Source organism: Lampris incognitus, chromosome 3 (assembly GCF_029633865.1).
Source record: "Lampris incognitus isolate fLamInc1 chromosome 3, fLamInc1.hap2, whole genome shotgun sequence".
Lineage (NCBI taxonomy): Eukaryota > Metazoa > Chordata > Actinopteri > Lampriformes > Lampridae > Lampris > Lampris incognitus.
In genome coordinates this window covers 17,509,952-17,530,795 of record NC_079213.1, presented here as the reverse complement: position 1 = coordinate 17,530,795, position 20,844 = coordinate 17,509,952, and the positions used below count along the sequence as shown (strand labels likewise).

At 44.1% G+C, this 20,844-nt stretch overlaps 1 protein-coding gene across 1 annotated transcript in view; it reads right to left on the bottom strand.

The window, feature by feature from the left end:
• Positions 1–10: 10 nt before the first annotated feature.
• yaf2 (YY1 associated factor 2) overlaps positions 11–20,844 on the bottom strand; it is a 31,492-nt gene continuing 10,658 nt past the window's right edge. Inside the window, exons 3-4 of the mRNA XM_056277102.1 lie at positions 4,142–4,297; positions 11–2,075 (exon numbers count right to left, since the gene is read on the bottom strand). Coding sequence (XP_056133077.1) covers positions 1,823–2,075; positions 4,142–4,297 — 409 coding nt within the window. The 3' untranslated portion in view covers positions 11–1,822. The remainder of the gene's footprint in view (positions 2,076–4,141; positions 4,298–20,844) is intronic.

The following is a 20,844-nucleotide window of genomic DNA, read 5'->3' as shown; positions in this document are numbered from 1 at the left end:
CGGCACAGCATTTCATTATTTTGTTATTCTGTTATTCAGACATGTAATAAACCATTCAACACATTTCAAAACAAGAAAACACAGCAAAGCAAAACAAAAGATGCTGTATCAACAAGTGGCTGTGATGCATTTTCAATGAAAAAAAAACTCTCTCCATTTTTGACACATCTGATAACAAATGTTTCTCAGAATATTTCTCAGGGGCTCACACAGCTAGTCCCAGCTAGTGCAGTGAACCCATGAGAATATGTCTCCCTAGCACATTAAATGATACATACAAACTAAGAGACAAGAGGCTGTCTCACAAATATGTATACATCAGGACCATATATCATCATGCTGCGATAGTTCTCAGAAACTTTCCTAAAACTGTTATTAAGTAAAATTCTTGACAATAACACTGCTCTGATGTATAGTACAAGCACATTAAAACAAAGTTGTACAATAGATTGAGAAATATGCTGTGTTGTTTTTTTTTTTATAACCGTGTATCATTTTACAGGTTGTTATCATACAATTCACTGTTTAGTTCCACTTATCTAAAGTTGGCTCTGCGAGACAACTAACCAAAACTGGAGTTCAGAATATAGAGTAATCTATAGCCGCCTCCCCACGGACAACACATTTTGTCGGAGGGAACTTGAACAGTTTCTGAAGTCCATCATATTGCAAGCTATTACCTATACAGCTACCAAATGCACATGTCCGGAGGTCAAAACGTTTTCCTCCGAGACAAATATAGATCTTTCAAATGTACATGCACGGTGATGTACCCATACTGTGTCCCATCCCAGGTACGGTACACTATCAGTATCCTTGGTTTTCCCACTGGAATACACAGCAGTTAAGTGTCCTGTCACCACATCCCTGGAATTGCCCCTTAAAAACAGGATGCTTCCCACTTTTAAATGTTTAGGTGCCTTACACTTTTAGTGTACCTGTACCAAACCAAGCCCTGTGCATACTATTATGTGAAAACACGTTGAAAGGTGTCAGTATGGGTACTGCACCAATGCAGTGGGGTGGGTGGGTCAGGGTGCAAGGGGCTTCCGATGACGTTCTGGTTCCCAGAGCCGAGCCAGTCTAGTGTTTTGAAAACGGGGGTAGAGGTACGCTGAGGGGTTGGAGATGTTTGGCAGATTAAAGTTCAGTGTATGGACGTTGGGAATGTGGCAACAGGCATTTCTGGAGGATATCTGGGACGTAAAGATCCCAAATTGGAGCTCGAGGAGATTCGTATTACAGTGCGGGATGTCAGGAGGGGTTGGGGGGGCGGGTGTGAGGTTGTTGGAACTTGTCTGCGTATTGAGAAGGAATAAGTCACTTTGCCAAACCCCAAGTGACTGCTGCTGATGCTAGACTGGATAGGACTGCACAATTCATCCCCCCCAAAAAATATCCAAAATCAAAACGCCACAAAAAAAAAATCATTAAAGAAATTATTTTTAATTTTTTCTCAGGTTGAGTATGTTATTGATCGCATTTCTAATTCGGGTATGCTGGTTCTATGAAGAATCCCTGTCTTGCCAAAATAAAGTTGATCTTTAATTTGATTCAACCTGACCTTTGAATCTTTCACTTGATTCAAAATGCCCAAATCTAAAGGATTAGCCACTCAATTTCCGCTGCCTGAGCATGGATTGCGATTCACATTGCCAAGAAAAAAAGAATCCTAAAATGATATTTTGCCAGTAATTGTGCAGCTCTAAAGTAGGGTGCAGAGGTTCCTCCGGTGGTCCAGAGATGGGAGGCTGCAGATGGAACAGGAAAACATAGAGGATGCGAGGTGAAGGGGGGGTTGTTTGTGTTTTAAGAGGTGCGTTCAGTGGGATTCTCCGTTAATGGAGGTGCCTTCCCCTCGAGGTGAGGAGGAGCGGGAGAGCCCTTTCTCTGTGTTTTCCGAGCCGGAGCCGTTTTGGCTGTGGTGGTCGGCCGCTGAAGTGGCGCTGGAGGACATGGCCGAGGTGGCGGAGGGCTTGGCCTTCTCCTTAAAGTCTGTTATGATGACTGTCAGGTCGCCCACCGTCACCTCCAGGTGCTGGGCGCTGCTCCGGTCGATGTTTTTTAACCTCGGCCTTGATGAAGGAGGACCCAGATGGATGGTACAGTGAGGGAAAACAGAAGAGGTAAGAGGGTAAGTAAATGTTCTTTATTCATAGTAATAAACTAAATAGCAACACTACGTTAAAAAAATTTCTCACTTAACACCGTAAAGTCAAATTACTTTCAGCTTTATTGGTTGTATTGGTAAACACACAGCAAATGAAAAATGGCATCCTCAAATAAACAGACACCCCAAAATACTATGGCAATAACGAGGGTGTATTAATCAAGGAGAGTACATGTGAACTCTCCATTTTGTTTTTTTATTTCCTTCTTTTCCCCGATTTCTAATGAAAACTGGTACCCAAGAACGCCTTCCCAGAAAGTTAAATCGGTTCATCCGGACACAACATTTATTGAGAGAGAAACATTTCATCATTCATCTGTGACCGGAAAAGTAACTTTTCCGGTGTCAACTGACTGCAGGTATCCCCACCCTAATGAACAATACAGTGGCATAACGACCGAAACCAACAATCGGTTTCATATGCAAACTGCCATGAGCATTAACTAGAACTATGTGCCATGCGTACAAAACACGCTGCGCCAGAAATTGGTCCACCCCAAGGATCGGGTCCCCCGACACAAACAGAGCAATATAGTGTACACTGTTAAGTGCCAGGAGGATTGCCCTGACTTGTACATCGCGGAAACTAAATAGACGCTGGCCAAGAGGATGGCGCAACACAGGAGCGCTAACACGTCAGGCCAGGACTCTGCAGCCTACACCCATCTACAAGCCAGTGGCCACTCTTTCAAGGATGAGGGTGTGCACATCCTTGATAGGGAGGAATGCTGGTTTGAACGGGGAGTCAAAGAGGCCATCTATGTGAAGAGGGAACGACCATCCCTGAACCGGGGGGTGGGGGCTAAGAGTACATCTGTCACCATCTTACAATCCTGTGATTACAACTATTCCCAAATCCTCTGTGAACAGCACACGTGGCCATTGTAACTCTAGTTAACGCTCACGGCAGTTTGCATATGAAACTGATAGTTGGTTTCGGTTGTTACCACTGTATTTTTTATAAGGGTGGGGATACCTGCAGTCAGTTGAAACTGAAGAGGTCAGTTAGATAAAATGGTAAATGGACTGCATTTTTAAAGCGCTTTTCTAGTCTAATGACCACTCAAAGCGCTTTACAATTGATGCCTCACATTCGCCCATTCACTCACACATTCATACACTGATGGTGGAGGCTGCCATGCCAACCTCAGGAATCAGGAATACTTTGTTATTTCACCTCATGTACTTGCGCACATGGAATGAAACTAAATGCTGTTTCCCCCAGCCCACAGCAAACACACACAAAAACACATTCAAGAACTACAAGAACACACATATTCAAACTAATACATATATCCAAACTAAAAAAAATAAATCACTGTCCAAGGGAACAAACGCCAGCCAGGCTGACCGTCCGAACTGCCAGTCTGCATGGGCAAGCAGTTAGCCTTGCCTGCTCATCAGGAGAAGTTAGGGGTTCAATGTCTTGACACGCTCTCTGCAGGAGCCGGGGATCGAACCAGTGACCTTCTGATTACTAGGTGACCCACTCTACCTTCCGAGCCACACCCCCCTAGATGACTGATGACACGTGTTTCTTAATAAATGTGTCCAGATGAACTGACTCACCTTTCTTTGATTTTCTTACCTGGATTACTATTGAGCATGCATAAAGACAACGGCCATGTGTACTGTTCACAGAGGATTGGGGAATAGTTGCAATCACAGCATTGCAAGATCGCGACAGATTGATTCTTAGCCCCCCCCCTCGGTTCAGCGCACCTTCTTTCTACTACTTTGAGATTTTGTTTCATGTGGCTCCCAGCTGCACTCACTTCACTTGGATCTTTTAAAAACTCAAGTGCTTTCTGATATGTGACAACACAACATCCAGCAAACTTCAGGTGGCGGCGCAAACACCATCTCCAGTTTATTCATGCATCCCTGCAATATTCAATTCCCTTTCATCACCCCCCTCCCCACCCACCCACCACCACCACCACCTCCATCCCCCAGTGTCAGCTTGTTTACCTCATCTTCTTGTGACTGTTCTTCTTCAGCGCCGGCTCTCGCTCGCCCTTCTCTCGCTCCACTCTCTCCTTCTTCTCTTTCTTGGGCTGCGTGGGAGAAGCAAACTGCTGCGTTACCTGCTGCTGGGAGACCAGCTGGGAGACAGGACGAGGCTTCCTGATGGAGATAAAAAGAGAGAGGGAGGGAGAGAGAGAGAGAGAGAGAGAGAGAGAGAGAGAGAGAGAGAGAGAGAGAGAAAGAGAGACAACGTGGAAAGAGAAAAAAACAATTGATTTTTAACAAAACGTTTAAGGGAAGTGATAAAGAAAAAATGGATAATCATAGAGCGCAAGTGTGGGGGAGAAGAGGAGAAATAGTGTAACGGTGAGAGATAAAAAGGAAGAGAGAGAGAGAGAGAGTGAAGCAGATTAATGAGAGGGAAAAATAGTGTGCACATGGCTTCATATCATCGCAAAGAGGATAATCAAGGGGCAAAAATAAACAACTGCCAGTGATGGTTAGGAAAGGTGTGTTCACAACAGCTTATCATGGCAATAAATACCGAATTCCTTCTGATTAAAAGTCAATTTAAAGTAAACTGTGTGCTATGTGGCATACCTGCAAGGTTCTTTTCATCTATCTAGATCTCTCTTTCTCTATCTATCTATCTATCTATCTATCTATCTATCTATCTATCTATCCATCTATCTATCTATCTATTCATCCATCCATCCATCCATCTGTCTAAACTGGACTTCTGCTATGCCAAATCTTAATTGGTGGCCACTGGCCAGGCCAGGTTACAGCTTCAGCAAAGACCTCCATCACAGCATCATCGTATTTTCACAGCGCCACCATCCCCATGATTGTTCATGATTCTACAAGTTCACATAGAGTGCAAAACTACAAAACTACAACATGGGGTGGACGCTGTGTTGTATCCTATACTTGCCTAGGCTTGTTTAAGCACTCACTCATGTAAGACTGTCTGTCTTGAGGAAGAGACACGCTGATTTTCACAACAACACATGATCATTTCTGTATGACGACAACAATCCGGCCTCAATACACGCACTCCATAAACACCATGTTGACGATGGTTGACGGAGATTGTGACAATCAATGTCTTTGGATTTCGTGATCAATGTGACAAGCTGGTCATGCTAGATTTTATTCATGTGTACTGAAAATGAACAATTCTTGCACTGACAGTTTCATCAACCAATAGCGCCTGCTGCCGAAAAATTATGCAGTATGCAATTGTTCTGGCACTAGTTTGCATGCTTGAGGATAGAGCGCATATCTGTGCATGTGTGGTTTGCTGTGTGTGTGTGTGCGTGTGTGTGTGTGTATCTTGTTCTGCCTGTGTTTTAGGACTGGCAGAGCCATAGCCGAGATGCCAGGGTGTTGAAAGAGCCATCTGTTGAGGGAGTGTACAAATCTAGCATCTGACTGCGTGGCAATCTCTCATTTCAGCACACAAGCAGCCACAAACATGAATACACGCACACACGCGTGCACACACACACACGCATACACACACACACACACACGCACACACACACAATGACGAGCCAAAACATTATGACCACTCACAGGTGAACTGATTAAAGTTGATCATCTCAAAACAAGGGCACATGTCAAGGTCTGGGTAGATTAGATAGTAAGTGGACAATCAGCTCTTGTAGTCAATGTGTTGGGTGAAGGAGAAATGGGCAGGAGTAAAGACCTGAGTGACTTTGACAAGAGCCAAATTTTTATGGCCAGACGACTGGGTCAGAGCATCTCTGAAACAGCAAGGTTTATGGGGTGCTCCTGGTCAGCAGTGGTGAGTACCTACCAACAGTGGTCCAAGGAGGGACAAACCACAAACTGGCGACAGGGTGTTGGGCACCCAAGGCTCATCGATGTGCGAGAGCAACGAAGGCTATCCCAACTGGTCTGAACCGACAGAAGGTCTGCTGTGGCACAAGTCACAGAAAAGTGCAATGTTGGTTACAGGAGGAATTTGTTACAACACACACTTCATCCCACCTTGCTGTATATGGGGCTACGTAGCCTCAGACCGGTCAGAGTACCCATGATGACCCCTGTCCATTGTCGAAAGTGCCTACAATGGCCACGCAAGCATCAGAACTGGACCTTGGAAGAAGGTCGCCTGGACCGATGAGTCCTGTTTTCTTTTAGATCGTGTGGATGGCACCGTCAGAAGACGACAAGTCGGTGGAGGGAGTGTGAGGCTCTGGGCAGTAATCTGCTGGGAAATCCTGGGTCCAGCCGTTCCTGTGGACATCAATTTGACATGAGCCACCTACCTAAACATCATTGCAGATCAGACACACCCCTTCATGGCAGCGGTATTCCCTGATGGCAGTGGCCTTTTTCAGCAGGATAATGCACCCTACCACACAGCACACATTGTTCGGGAATGTTTGAGGAATATGATGAAGTGTTCAAGGTGTTGTCCTGGCCTCCAAATAGTCCAGATCTCAATCTGATTTATGTATTGGACCAACAAGTCCAAATCACAGTGGATTCACCTCGTAACTTACAGGACTTGACAGATCTGCTGCTAAAGTTTTTGTGCCAGATACCACAGGACACCTTCAGGGGTCTTGTAGAGTCCATGCCTCGGCGGGTCGGCGCTATTTTGGCGACACATGCAGGACCAACAGCATATTAGGCAGATGGTCATAATGTTTTGGCTCATAAGTGTATGTACATCTGTACACGACATTGAAAAAAAACACACACACACACACGCATAGCACATGGGAAAAAGATGTGTGCATAAATTATACAGATATCATGCTCGCCCCCCCAACATACACACACACAAACATGGACGCGCGCACACACACACACACACACACACACACACACACACACACACACACACACACACACACACACACACACACACACACACACACACACACACACCAGGCATCAGTGAGCAGATGAGGCCTGCGGGCAAGATGAAACCACCAGCAGAACACAGTGTGCTGAATTCACCACAATGAGCTGAGGAACAACCACTGTTGTTTTGGCTGATCTACAGTTCTTCGGGGAAAGCTTCTTTTCAAGCATTCCTATTTGTAGTTGATGTTGGAAACTCGTAGCTTTTGCACCTTCTAAGTGCTGAAAAAATTCATCAGCCACTTCCATTAACAGTCAAATATGGTGTTTTGATCGCACGGTGACTTCTTAATGATGGCTGTTATGCGTCAAAGAGGCTGCTCAGGCTGGCAAACAAAATAACTTTCCAACAGTCTCCAATTATCCTATCAAGAAGGGGAAAGGAACTGTTAAGATTTTACCTCATAGTGTCAAATAGTGTACACCACTTCATGAAAGTATCTCAGATGTTTATCAGTGCCAAATCATCAGCCAACTGTTATTATTGCTGCAGAATATTACAGGTAATAATTTAAATAGCCTCGTTCCAATGTATTGACCTGTGCATTAGTCATATTTTTTGGAGATGTCTTGGGTACACAGTAAAATTGTGTTCATGCTCAATGCAAACTCCTCTTTCTATATAATTGACTTAAACGGATATAACAACACTACTTACATATGCAAAGTGCACAAAGTACTTCACAGAGAGCTGAATCAGTTCATCTGGGCACAACATTTATTGAGAGAGAGAAATGTCTCATCACTCATCTAAGCGACCTCTTCAGTCTCAACTGATTGCAGGTATCCCCACCCCTATAAACAACACAGCCGCTTAATGACCGAAACCAACAATCAGTTTCATATGCAAATTTCCGTGACCATTAGAGTTACAATGCTACTACTACTTTTGGCTGCTCCCGTTAGGGGTCGTCACAGCAGATCATTCACCTCCATCTCTCCCTGTCCTCTGCATCTTCCTCTGTCACGCCAGCCACCTGCATGTCCTTCCTCACCACATCCATAAACCTCCTCTTTGGCCTTCCTCTTTTCCTCTTGCCTGGCAGCTCCATATTCAGCATCCGTCTCCCAATATACCAAGCATCTCTCCTCCACACATGTCCAAACCATCTCAATCTCACCTCTCATGCTTTGTCTCCAAACCATCCAACCTCAGCTGTCTCTCTAATATACTCGTTCCTAATCCTGTCCGTCTTTATCACTCCCAATAAAAATCTTAGCATCTTCAACGGGGCCGTGCCTATAGTCCCCGGGTCCTATATTCCCCGGGTCCTATGTTCCCGATCCCGGGTCCTATGTTCCCCGATCGGGGAACATAGGACCCTTTCGAAAAAAAAGGGTCCCATATTCCCCGTTTTCCCCTAAAAAGGTCCTATAATCCCCGTTGCAATAGACACCGGGGAACATAGAACCCTCTTTCGGAAAAAGGGTCCTATATTCCCCGCTGTTTCCAGGGGAACATAGGACCTTTTTCCAAATAAAGGGTCCTATATTCCCCGCTGTTGCCAATCGAGGAACAAACCGGGGAACCTAGAACCCTTTTTGCAAATTATTTCCTTAACGGGTCCAAAATAATAAAAACGGGTCATGGCTGAGATGTAGGCTACGACAATCTATTCCTCCGCTGATTAAATTAGGCCGTATTACCATTGTTGGCTGTTGTATATCGCAGGCCACCTTGAGTGCGTATCCAAATTCGGCCTATAGAGGAGGCTGTAATTTGCTTTATTGTTATTTCTTACCGATATTTACTGCAGTAGGCCTAGTTAGTTGGATCTCCAGCTCAGCATGGACAGTCGGCAATCAACGCAAGTTTGTCTTGCAGTAGGCCCGCCTACCAGTATAACCTAGCCATTTCCACCTTCGCTCAAAGTTCAGTTTGCACAGCACTGGACACTTCAGCTACTTTCTTGTTACTTTGCAGTTCGTTTTCCATATTAAATCACTTGGCAGACTTTCTTTCAAAAAGACTTTAATGATGAACTTTTTAGGCAGAGAACTTAGACCAGGACTTGAAATTTAGGACCAGCACAAAGTATCCATCAACGGGGGCCGCCTACCTTACACAATAGGCTAATTGCCTAATAATAATAATATGTGCTTCTAAAAAACTAAAGGCTTGTGGAGGTGCTAAACCAAAAACATGAATCAAAGATGAACATCAAAGGATGTAAGGTAACACTCACCAAATGGTAAAAAAAATAACAGAGGCAGTCCTCTATTTCACCATTTTATTGTTTGGCATCAGTCATTAAGGTTTCTGAAGAAGACCACCCGGCCAAGTTAATGACTGATGCCAAACAATGAAATGGTAAAATAGAGAATTGTGTCTTTTTTTTTTCATTTGATGAGTGCTACCTTACATCCTTTGATGTTCTTCTTTAATAATAATAATAATAATAATAGTAATAATATCAATGATAATAATAAGAAATAATACATAATAATAATAATAATAATAATAATAACAGCCTAATAATAATAATGATAATAATAATAGCCTAATTATAAAAGAGGCCTAATAACAAATAACAATTACAGGCATAATACTATCAATAGTAATGCTGATAATAGGCTATTAATAACAAAATCCTTCTAGTAAAAGTTTGGCTGAAAAAGGGTTGGTCTATGGCAGAAGCCCCCCAGAAAAGGCATGGTCTAAAACAAAAATCTCCAAGGCCTAACTAGCCTAACGTTAACGCTTTTTTCTTCTTCAAAAAAGCAAAATGAGTAGTCCTAGTCCATTAGGCTACTCAACAAAGAGGGGCTAAAACCCTGGATTTGACATTGCCGACGCTGCAGGACCCTTTGCGCATTATAGATCCTTCTGATTGGGACTGTTGGCTCCCTCGCAACTTCTGCAATCACCCCCTGTCGGAATTCTGCACGGTGCACCATTTCTCCGTCAGGGGGATGCACGTGTTCCCCAACATCGTGCACAATAATGTTAGCATCCACGTCCTCCACTTCAAATCTATTTGTGATCAGTGGCACTCTACAGTTCCACCTCCAGCACCTCCATCTAATGGTGTCTTGATTGGTGCGGTGCTTCTGATATCTGAAGTTCTCATGTACCAACACTTTGCCCCCTCGATCACCATCCATAACTATCGCCATTGTTTGTCTTCTTGTAGGCTAGTAAGCACATGACAGTGAGTCCAAGAGTTATCACCGATAACAACCGATTGTTGCAAACTGTTGCAAGTTGGCGGGCGGTTTAGACATTGGTGAATTTTGATCATGTGGTTTAGAACGTCAGGAAACTTGCGTGCAGATGACCACACATCCACGACAAGTCTTAAATATTTCCAAACTCGAAATCATATGTGCATTTGGCTATGTATAAATTATTTTTCGAGCAATATGTGTTTTGTGATTCAGCTTTAGCGTTGTTGATTAGCCTTTCATTCATATTTTGTCAAAAAGGCGTATTCATTAGCCTAGGCCTATGTCCTGTTATTTCTGTAGCATACAGCATCTTAGAATCTTAAGAGACCAGGAAGATATTGTTATTATTTTGTTATTACCATGCTATATTAGCCTACTTTATAATTATAAATATTTCAATTATCCAATTTTTAGCATTTCTAATATAAGGCTATATTGTTATTATTATTATTATTATTATTATCATCATCATCATCATTATTATCATTATTAGGCTATTATTATTATCATTATTATTATGTTATTATTATTATCATTACAATTATGATGCTTAAAGGGCCTTACTGAGCAGATGGTTTCTATCTAATATCTGTCAGATGCTTTTCCCAATAAGCTGCTGTGGTTATGATGGGAACGACGGCTTTCTAGCGAACATAGAAGAAGTGGGTCGGAATTGGCCTATTGTCGATATCAGCTAGCTTTTGCAGGAGTCTATCCCTGGTACAATGCGCTAGACCTCTGGGATATGGACTGCTGAGGACGGAACACAACACCTATCCTCAGCTCCCAGCACTTCTCGCACAATGTGCTACTCATACGCTGAGTTGGCGGCACCCGGGATCGAACTCATGACCTTGCGATCCATAGGCGAGAGCTCTACCGACTGAGCTATGCCCGGGTACAGTTGCTCAAGGAGCATAGGCTTACTATATTACATTCAGACACAGACGAGCCAGCTCACCTACTCGGCGAGGCGCATTTTCCTCGGTAAGTGACACATTTCACGCATAAATATCAGAGAACTACCGGGGTGGGTTATGCGCCCAAATATAGGCTATAGCCTAATAAGTTCAAATTGGTTTAGTGTCGAAAGTTTCCACATACTTTAGCCAACCTGGACTTTGTGAATTCGTTTTTGTGATATAAAAATAGAAATCGTATGATTCATTGTCTTCTTAATAATCTGCCCTAAATAATGCATTATTGAAAATGCACTTTTTGCGCCAAACAGCGTCAAACCTGCTGACCGGGGAACATAGGACCTTTCTTTATAAAAAGGGTCCTATGTTCCCCGGGTGCCCTAGGGGAACATAGGACCCTTTTGGGGAAAAGTGGGGAATATAGGGCCCTCTGTATACAAAAAGGTCCGATATTCCCCGGTCTCATACAAAGCGGGGAACATAGGACCCGGGGACTATAGGGAGGACCCCTCTTCAACTTTGCCACCTCCAGCTCTGCCTCCTGTCTTTTTGTCAGTGCCACTGTCTCCAAAACATACAACATAGCTGGTCTCACAACCATCTTGTAAACCTTCCCTTTAACTCTTGCTGGTACCCTTCTGTTGCAAATAACTTCTGACACTCTTCTCCACCCACTCCACCCTGCCTGCACTATCTTCTTCACCTCTCTTTCGCACTCCCCATTACTTTGAACAGTTGACCCCAAGTATCCATCTTCATCACCTCTACTCCTTGCATCCTCACCATTCCACTGTCCTCCCTCTCATTCACGCATATGTATTCCATCTTGCTCCTACTGACTTACATTCCTTTTCTCTCCAGTGCATACCTCCACCTCTCCAGGCTCTCCTCAACCTGCTCCCTACTCTCGCTACAGATTACAATCTCATCTGTGAACATCATAGTCCACAGCGACTCCTGCCTTATCTCATCTGACACCCTGTCCATCACCATTGCAAACAAGAAAGGGCTCAGAGCTGATCCTTGATGTAATCCCACCTCCACCTTGAACCCATCCATCATTCCTACCGCACACCTCAGCACTGTCACACTGCCCTCATACATATCCTGCACCACTCATACATACTTCTCTGCCACTGCTGACTTGCTCATACAATTCCACACCTCCCTCTCTCAGCACCCTGTCATATGCTTTCTCTAAATCCACAAAGACACAATTTAACTCCTTCTGACCTTCTTTATACTTCTCAATCAACATTCTCAAAGAAAACATTGCATCTGTAGTGCTGTTTCATGGCGTGGAACTGTAATGCTGCTCGCCAAACATTAACCTCTCCTCTTAACCTAGCTTCTATTACCCTTTCCCATATCTTCATGCTGTGGCTGACCAACTTAATACCCCTGTAGTTGCTACAGCTCTGCACATCGCCCTTATCCTTGAAAATCGATACCACTGTATTGTTTATAAGGATGGGGATACCTGCAGCCAGTTGAGACTGAAGAGGTCACTTAGATGAGTGATGAAACATTTCTCTAAATAATCGTTGTATCCAGATGAACTGATTCAACTTTCTGTGATTTTCTTACCTGGATTATTGAGCATGCACGAATGCACAAAGTACTGAAGGGGGGGAAAAAAACCTTCATCACCTGATGCACCGAGTGCAATGCTGCCAACCTATTCACTTTGCTCTTGGAGACTCCAATCTTATTTTCTATGAAAATTTTTTATTGTCTTCTTATAAGGGCAAAACTGTTGTTTAAAATTTCTGTGATGACCTAAATTGGGGCCTGGCTTCAAAGAGTCTTTTTTCGTCCTCCCTCTTCCTGGTTATCATTCCTTTTACAGTACATGGTGTTGCTAGCAAGGGCACACTGAAATGCAAATGGGTCTCTTGGCCTACATAATAGGCTGATGGGGAGGAGACGTGGAGATCCTCTAATATGTCTGTCTTGTCAGCACCGTGCCGTGGAACTGCTGACACCCTTTAAATAAAAGAAGGAGGCCTCTCTGAGTCGTCTGTTCTCAGCTGAAGTAATTTGCTGCGTGTCCCGACATCCTTACCCCCAACACTTTTTCCACACCAACAAAGAAGCGTTTAATTTTTTAAATTCCTTTAACCAACCCAGAGCACAGAAGAAGAAAAAAAGTCCACATCCTGCTCCCAGGCAAACTCTTACTGTTGCAAATAGGAACAATAGTAATTACACCATCACTCATACCTTTAAGTCTTTGAACGCGGAATCCTGTCCAGGATGTTATTATATCCTTCCGTTTTTGCAGCTCCTGTAGCTACAATTTCCTGTGTATAACGAATGAACTGTTTTCTATTTTATGCAAAGGATGAGTACTGACTGTACCGCTCGGTCTTGTGCATTGCCGGGTCCCTTGATGCACAAGACAAATCTCGCCCTGGGCTAATCATGATCCACTCGATTCTATTTAAAACCGAAGGACTGGCTGTGCCCCGGAGAGCGGGGTGAGGGGGGTGGTGGAGGGAGGGGAGGGGTGACTACAAACTTTTTTTTATTCCCCCCCCCTTTTTTTTCCTCCTCAATTGAATTTGGCCAATTACCCCACTCTTCTGAGCTGTCCCAGTCGCTGCTCCACCCCCTCTACCGGAGGGCTGCAGACTACCACATGCCTCCGCCGATACACGTAGAGTCGCCAGCCGCTTCTTTTCACCTGACAGTGAGGAGTTTCGCCAGGGGGACGTAGCGCATGGGAGGACCATGCTGTTCCCCCCAGCTCCCCCTCCTCCCTGAACAGGCGCCCCGACCGACCAGAGGAGGCGCTAGTGCAGCAACCAGGGCAAATTCCCACCTGCAGACACAGCCAACGGTGTCTGCAGAGACACCGGGATTCGAACCAGCGATCCCCGTGTTGGCAGGCAACGGAATAGACCGCTACGCTACCCGGACGCCCCGACAAACATATTTTGATCCAACTGTCTTCCCCAAGTATCACATTGACGTGGATAGTCACAAACAAAGCTGACCGAGAAGCCCGGAGGCGGAAAAGGGAGACAAACAACGTAATATTAACAGTTTGGCAAAGGAGTAGTCCTAAACAGAGCTGCCTCTGTTAACCCAATCAAACGGTTATTATCTAAGCACTTAGGCCCTCCGCATCGGCCTCCATCTGCTGTGCGTGTATCGATTCCAACAGGAATTTCTGTGTCTAATGTAGCGGCCTATTCTTTCTGACATTAATGCTGTGTGTTGGAAAAGCTCCTTCAATCGATGTATTCGCCCCACTTATACCATCCATTGTCCCATTGCTAATGGAGTCCCACACGGGGAAATTAGGATGTTATAAAGGGGGCTTAAACATGCTGAATATCCTCTCCTTGAGACGGGAGCGTTAAGAGAAAACAACAGACATTAATCACAATCTTTTTTTCTGGGCTTCATAGTTCAGGGATATAATTAGGAGCATAATAAACGTGACTAAAAATCCAGACACACAATAATCTCGTTTTAGAAATGAATGGCTGTGAATGGAAATGAATTTAGTAATGAATAGAGTCGCATCCCAGAAAGACTACATTGCAGACACATGCATTGATCCATAACAAGATTTCTTTCTTCGTGGCCCTCTCAACCTCTTCCTTCTCTCAAATTCAATTCCATTCACTTTACTTTAACCAATTCAAATAAATTAAGTACAGTGCAGGTCAGCACGGTTCAGTCCAATAAAACCCAATTTATTTCAATACAACTCATACATTATTAGTACAACTAGATTATAGAAAAAACATTTCTTCCTCTAAATAAATATATGTCCAAACCACAAGCCGAGAATGCAGTGCCAACATAATATGTTCTCAGAGACCGAGCTTGCAGGCAAACACATGTATCGTGGATGGTAATTACGCCAGCACCCTAAAACATCACACTCTTAACCTTTTCTATACCTCACCGGTTCACACACGTTCCCAGAATTTTACATTCAGTCTCAAGCGTGCGGCTCGCCGCTCTCCACACGGCTCTATTTTGCCCTGGGGTTGTCAGCTTGAACAGAGACTGACACTGATCACTTACCCGATGCCTCGCACACATGCTTCTCCAAGTGGGAGAAGGAGCTCTGGTTGACCCCTCCCACACACACACACACACACACACACACATACATGCACGCATGCATGCATACACAGACATGCACACATGCATGCATACATGCACACACACACCATCTTTCTTTCTCTCAGCTCTCTGATGCACTCACTGACCTCACACACTTTCATCTAGGGGTGTGTGCTCAAAAACAGAGAAGACATCAAACGAAAACTCTACTCAAAGAACTTTGTGCAGCAGCGAAGAGCTGCCTGGTGCAGGTCACCCTGACATGGTGTCTGATGCTGAACGTTTGTGCCTTGTGAATTCAGTACATGATAGGCGCACGGACAGCTTGGCTCCACTTTCACCTTTCCTGTCGCAGTGGACGAGTTGGTCATCGACGCTGCTGTTCACCGTGACTCAGTGGTTAACGCGGTGTGTTGTCATGTGTGTGTGCAGGGTGGTTTAATAACTCAGTACATTAGCAATCCTCAACTCTCTTGGTGAGGACACAGAATCGATGTCATGCACCTCTCCTCTTTGTTAATCCCCAAATACCCGACAGTTTAAAGCTACAATCCTGAATAGTTGATGGCAAGTGCGTGTGTGTGTTTGACACAGCCGTTGGCTAAATACACATACTCAAAACTACAACAGTTTTATTGCGTAACTACATATCCAATAACCTCAAATTGCAGCACCTACTTTTACATCATGACTGACAGCAAGATTTCACAAAAAACATAACCCGAGCCATCGGTAACAGAACTCTTGGCATAAACATTGTATAATGGGCAAATAGCCCTCAGGTGCGCTAATGCAGGGTAAATAAGCTTTTGAATGTACTGCCATAAATGGAAAAATCTCTCATCACTGTTCTGCAATATTGTAAGATGATTGTGAAATAGGTTATTTAATGCCCTGGTGAACAACCTCAAGAAGCTCATTCAAGCTCATGAGTTTGTGCGTGTGTGTGTGTGTGTGTGTGTGTGCGTGCATGCGTGCGTCAGATTTTCTGTCAGTATGCTGCAGGGCCGGCTGTGTGTGTTGCTCGCAGGAGCTCCTCCAACTTGATGATTAACGCGTCTCTCTGCCTGAACGTGTTACCACTGCGAGTGTGTGTGTGTTTGTGCACGGGTGTGTGAGACAGATGGCTCTCCATGTCCTGTGGTTTATGACACCTTACAGCCCACTCACTACACTGTAACACACTCTGCAAACATGCCTCACACATGCCTGAACTCATCACACACACACGCACACACGCGCACACACACACACACACACACACACACACACACACACACACACACACACACACAGAATTCTGTGTGTCATGCATCAGTGTCACCACAGTAATTACAGGCGTACCATGTAGCCATAATCTTGAGCCACAATTGCATGATAACAGCTAGCTTCACTGTCCCCGGCATATTCACTAGTGTTTTTATGCTGGATTTACTTATTTATTTCAGATCCCCATTAATCACTGCCTGGGATCTAAAAGTACAACAGTTACAATTTAAAGTCCACAAGCAAAAATAGAACATATGATATCAATATCACAGCAACTAACCAGAAACATCACACAAAACGAAACTTATCAAACAGCTTTGAGCACTACATGCAATACACTGGATGGATATTGAAAGCAGCTGCCCACACAATAGAGAGGACTGCATGACTGAGAGGATGTTCCAATTAGGACCATTTGAACCAATACAACCACTGAGACCGTCTGAGGGAAGAGAAAATCTTGCATGTCTGTTGACTTCAGAGATCAATTGTTTGAACATTGCGATATATCTAAATAGAAGAAAATGACTTAGGTGAGTGAAAAAACACACTGCTACACTGATAATTAAGTGAGATGCACAGTACTAGAAACACACGCTATGCAACCAGGGCAGGAAATCAACACTGGAAACAAGCTGAATACTGGCCAGTTAGGGATGTGGATGTAAACCTGCTTGTTCTACCTGACAAAAGGACCAGGCTCCTTGCAAATGAAAAACAACCGTTTGGCTGGTACGAACTAGGATATTGTAATTAGGAATCCATGTAGGGTTGGGAGAAGAGCAAAGCATTCCAAAAACGGTAAAAATTAGAACAAAAAGAAAAATAGTGAGGGGCAAACTTCTAATCTATTTTTGCAAGTCAAGCTGTATAGACAAAAATGTCTACAAAGGTTGTATAACACTAGGTGTGACTCTAAGATACTTGTACGCTTTAGACAAGGCGTTTGGAGTAGATACAGGAAGCACTGATTTAGTATTCATCTATTGTAAAGCCTTTATCGGCCCACAGCCTTTGCATGCAGTTTTATTCTTAGCTCAAACAAGTAATTTTCCTTTTGCATTAGACGCGGTTTCCCTCCCCATTTTTGGAACCCATCTGACTGGCGGATGAGAGGGCTACGGCTACACTGCCTGGAGGCTTATGGCTCTACCATTTTGTGTTTCCTCAGATTAAGATCGCACTACCAGCAATTATCACTTTTACCATCTCTCCTCTCTGGAGCTATATATGCTATTTTAAGGTCTTAAAGTATCTAATCCACTGAAACTGATCAATAGGTCGAATGGTTGTTGCCTCCATCCATCCATCCATTATCCAAACCGCTTATCCTGCTCTCAGGGTCGCGGGGATGCTGGACCCTATCTCAGCAGTCATTGGGCGGCAGGCGGGGAGACACCCTGGACAGGCCACCAGGCCATCACAGGCCAACAGTTTTGAAATGACAGTTTAATCATTTTGATCATCAATGCCTGGGTATTGATCTTTATGTGTTTTCCCTTGGACAGACGGTTGGCTGGACAGACAAACAGACAGGATGGGGTGGGGGTTAAAGTGGAAGTAGACAACTTTTTCCACTTGAACTTATCATTATGAAGTAAATGTTGATTGCACAGACTTCTCCTGGATCTCCACCTTGTTGTGGGGGAGAAGATTATGTGTACTAATGATCTCAACAGCTATGCCGTCCAGAGCTTGGCTCCTGGCAGGGTCACCCAAGGCAGATAGGTCAAGGGGGAGGTTCCAGATGAAGCACGATCCAACAAAGACCTCAAAAGTGGAACTGGCAGAAGATGTCTCCAGGTCATAACAGCAGTGAAGGCTGCAACAGAGGGTGGTCCCCAATCGTCTTGGTTCTCGCAATGCCATTGGACTCTGGCAACCCCCTGCCAAAGACCATGTGGTGGCAGCAGGCGGATCCGCCACGCCACGTAAAAAGATGTCATGCGCAGGTATCCTCCCATTATGAGGCTCCAGAATCAGTCTCTATGCCCACTTGAGGATCCAGAGGAAGGACGGTCATACTCAACCCCAAGTGACCGCCGATGATGATGATGATTGCACAGTGTAATGGCTATAGAATAATGTCACCAACAGCGTTTTTGGTTCTCTATAAGCCTCGCTTTCTCGCAATTCTGTCTTTCACCAGGCATGATTTTTCCCAGCAAATCGATTTACGGCACAGGAAGTGCGTCAACCACCCAGTAGTGGGCTAGACCAGTGTTTCTCAACCGGGGGTCCGCGGACCCCTAGTGGTCCGTGGTGTAATTGCAAGGGGTCCGTGAAAATAAAATATCTTTAAAAAAAAGATCCTATGACATTTATAGAAATAGGATTATTTTACTCAAATGTGACTGAGACCTTTATCTACCTAAACTATGAAGGGTAACAGGACTTTTTTCTCTAATTACATCTGTTTCACAAGTGTAATTTATTGTATTTTAATAAGAGATCTCGCTCCCGTTTGCATTGTTAAAAGTTACTGCATAAAAATTCTGTTGTTACATATATCTGAAAGTTACTGAATACATATTCTGTTTTGTTACATATATCTGAAAGTTACTGCATAAGAATTCTGTTTTGTTAACTATATCTAAGTTACAACTGAAAGCTCTTATTTTTGCCCCAAAGAGTGAATAAATGCTATAATGCAATTTAAAATGCAGTTTCTACTGTTTCTATCAAATTGTAACCCCCCTCCCCCAAGATCAGGTGTAGGGGTCCTCAGGGTAGATCAAAAATACGCAGGGGGTCCAGGACCCCAAAAAGGTTGAGAACCACTGGGCTAGACAATAGTGGACGGTGGAACAACCGAAGTAATTTTGGAAACTCTACTCAGCAAAAGAAAAAGAACCCAGGCCTCTTTGATGGCTGAGCAAAATAAACCGCCGTTCTTGAAATCCGCTCGTCATGTGGCTGGGAGGTTTGTATCCCAGACTCGCCGTAACTGGTCACGGCCAGAGCGTCCACGGGGTAAGGCATTCATTAGGCCACCCTTACCCGAGGGATAGTGGGTGTACATCGGTGTAGTGTTCGGGGACTCGTCATTCTCCAGCGATCCCTCTGGCCCATCCAGGGACCTGCAGCCAAGCAACCGAACGCATTCTCCCTACGTCTCCTTTGCAGCCTTAGGGTAATGCAATCCATGCGAGGCTTCAGCGTGTAAAACAGCGAGAGCAGCCGACATGAGTTTGAAGGAAGCTGGTGTTACGACTATCTCCTTCCTGTGGAAATGTGAGCCAAGGGAGTTATTCGACAAGAGTTCCGGCCATATGCCATTGGGTTAATTGGGTGGGATAAGGGGAAAACTAGAAGAAAAAAAAAAAGAACCCAGATGGTGGAGAAGGCAAAGAAGGTGAAGCAGGAGAATGATAGAAGATGAGATAAACAAGAGTGAACCTCGGACAGGCATTCACTTGATGGAAAGAGCTCCAAGACTTGAGAGGGTTGGACACTGACTTTCAGTTGGCATTATTTCTACTCGATTAATAAGTAACACAGCCTACCTACTTATTAATACTACCGGATGTTTTACTCTGCCTTTATCATAGCACTGAGATCAGGGTTTCTAGTTCCAATTGGGATTCTTGCGGCTGTTTCTTGCTTTGAACAGTAGCCAGGCTGCTAGTGGTTAGCCATGTTGCTAATGCTACTGCTAGCTAACGCTAACAGCCAGAAAATGAACCAGGATATACAAGGAATCCAGGACCAACCAGGCTGGTCCTGGATTCCTTGTAGCCCCGATAAAGGCATAAACAAACAAGTTTGTCTGAAAATCAACGGACAGAAAATATGTCATCACTGTCTCCAATGCGCAGTTTCTTTCATTTTGTAAAACTGAATGTTTTCTTCTACTCCCCGCTCCACCCCGACCCCCGACCCCTGCAGTAGCTACTTTTACTCAAAACAATGTTATCACTATTCAATGCACATCATTACAATTCCCAATAGTTCCCAAATTCAATATAAAATTATTATGACAATTTCACTTTACCTCTTCGGTGTACATGCTTCTTCACAGAAATGTGTAAACAAATGCTCGTGTGTCCTGTGTTGTTGTCGATTGTGTTTGCGACAGTGGATTGTCTTTGCAACAGCAGTATAAACAATAATACCACTTGGAAATGCTAGGGGGGAAAAGTTGTCTACTTCCACTTTAAGTCCCTTGGTGAGTCTTTACTTTTCCTCCATATACTATTTGTCCCCCTCTCTTCCTTTAACAATTTTTCATGCAAAAACAAAATCAAATCTAAACAAGACTGTGGATTCTTGTTCCACATAACCAGCACCCTGCTAAGTTTAGGTTAAAGAATAATACTCTTACAAACAAAAAGGTACAACAACACAGCCGTTGGGCCAAGT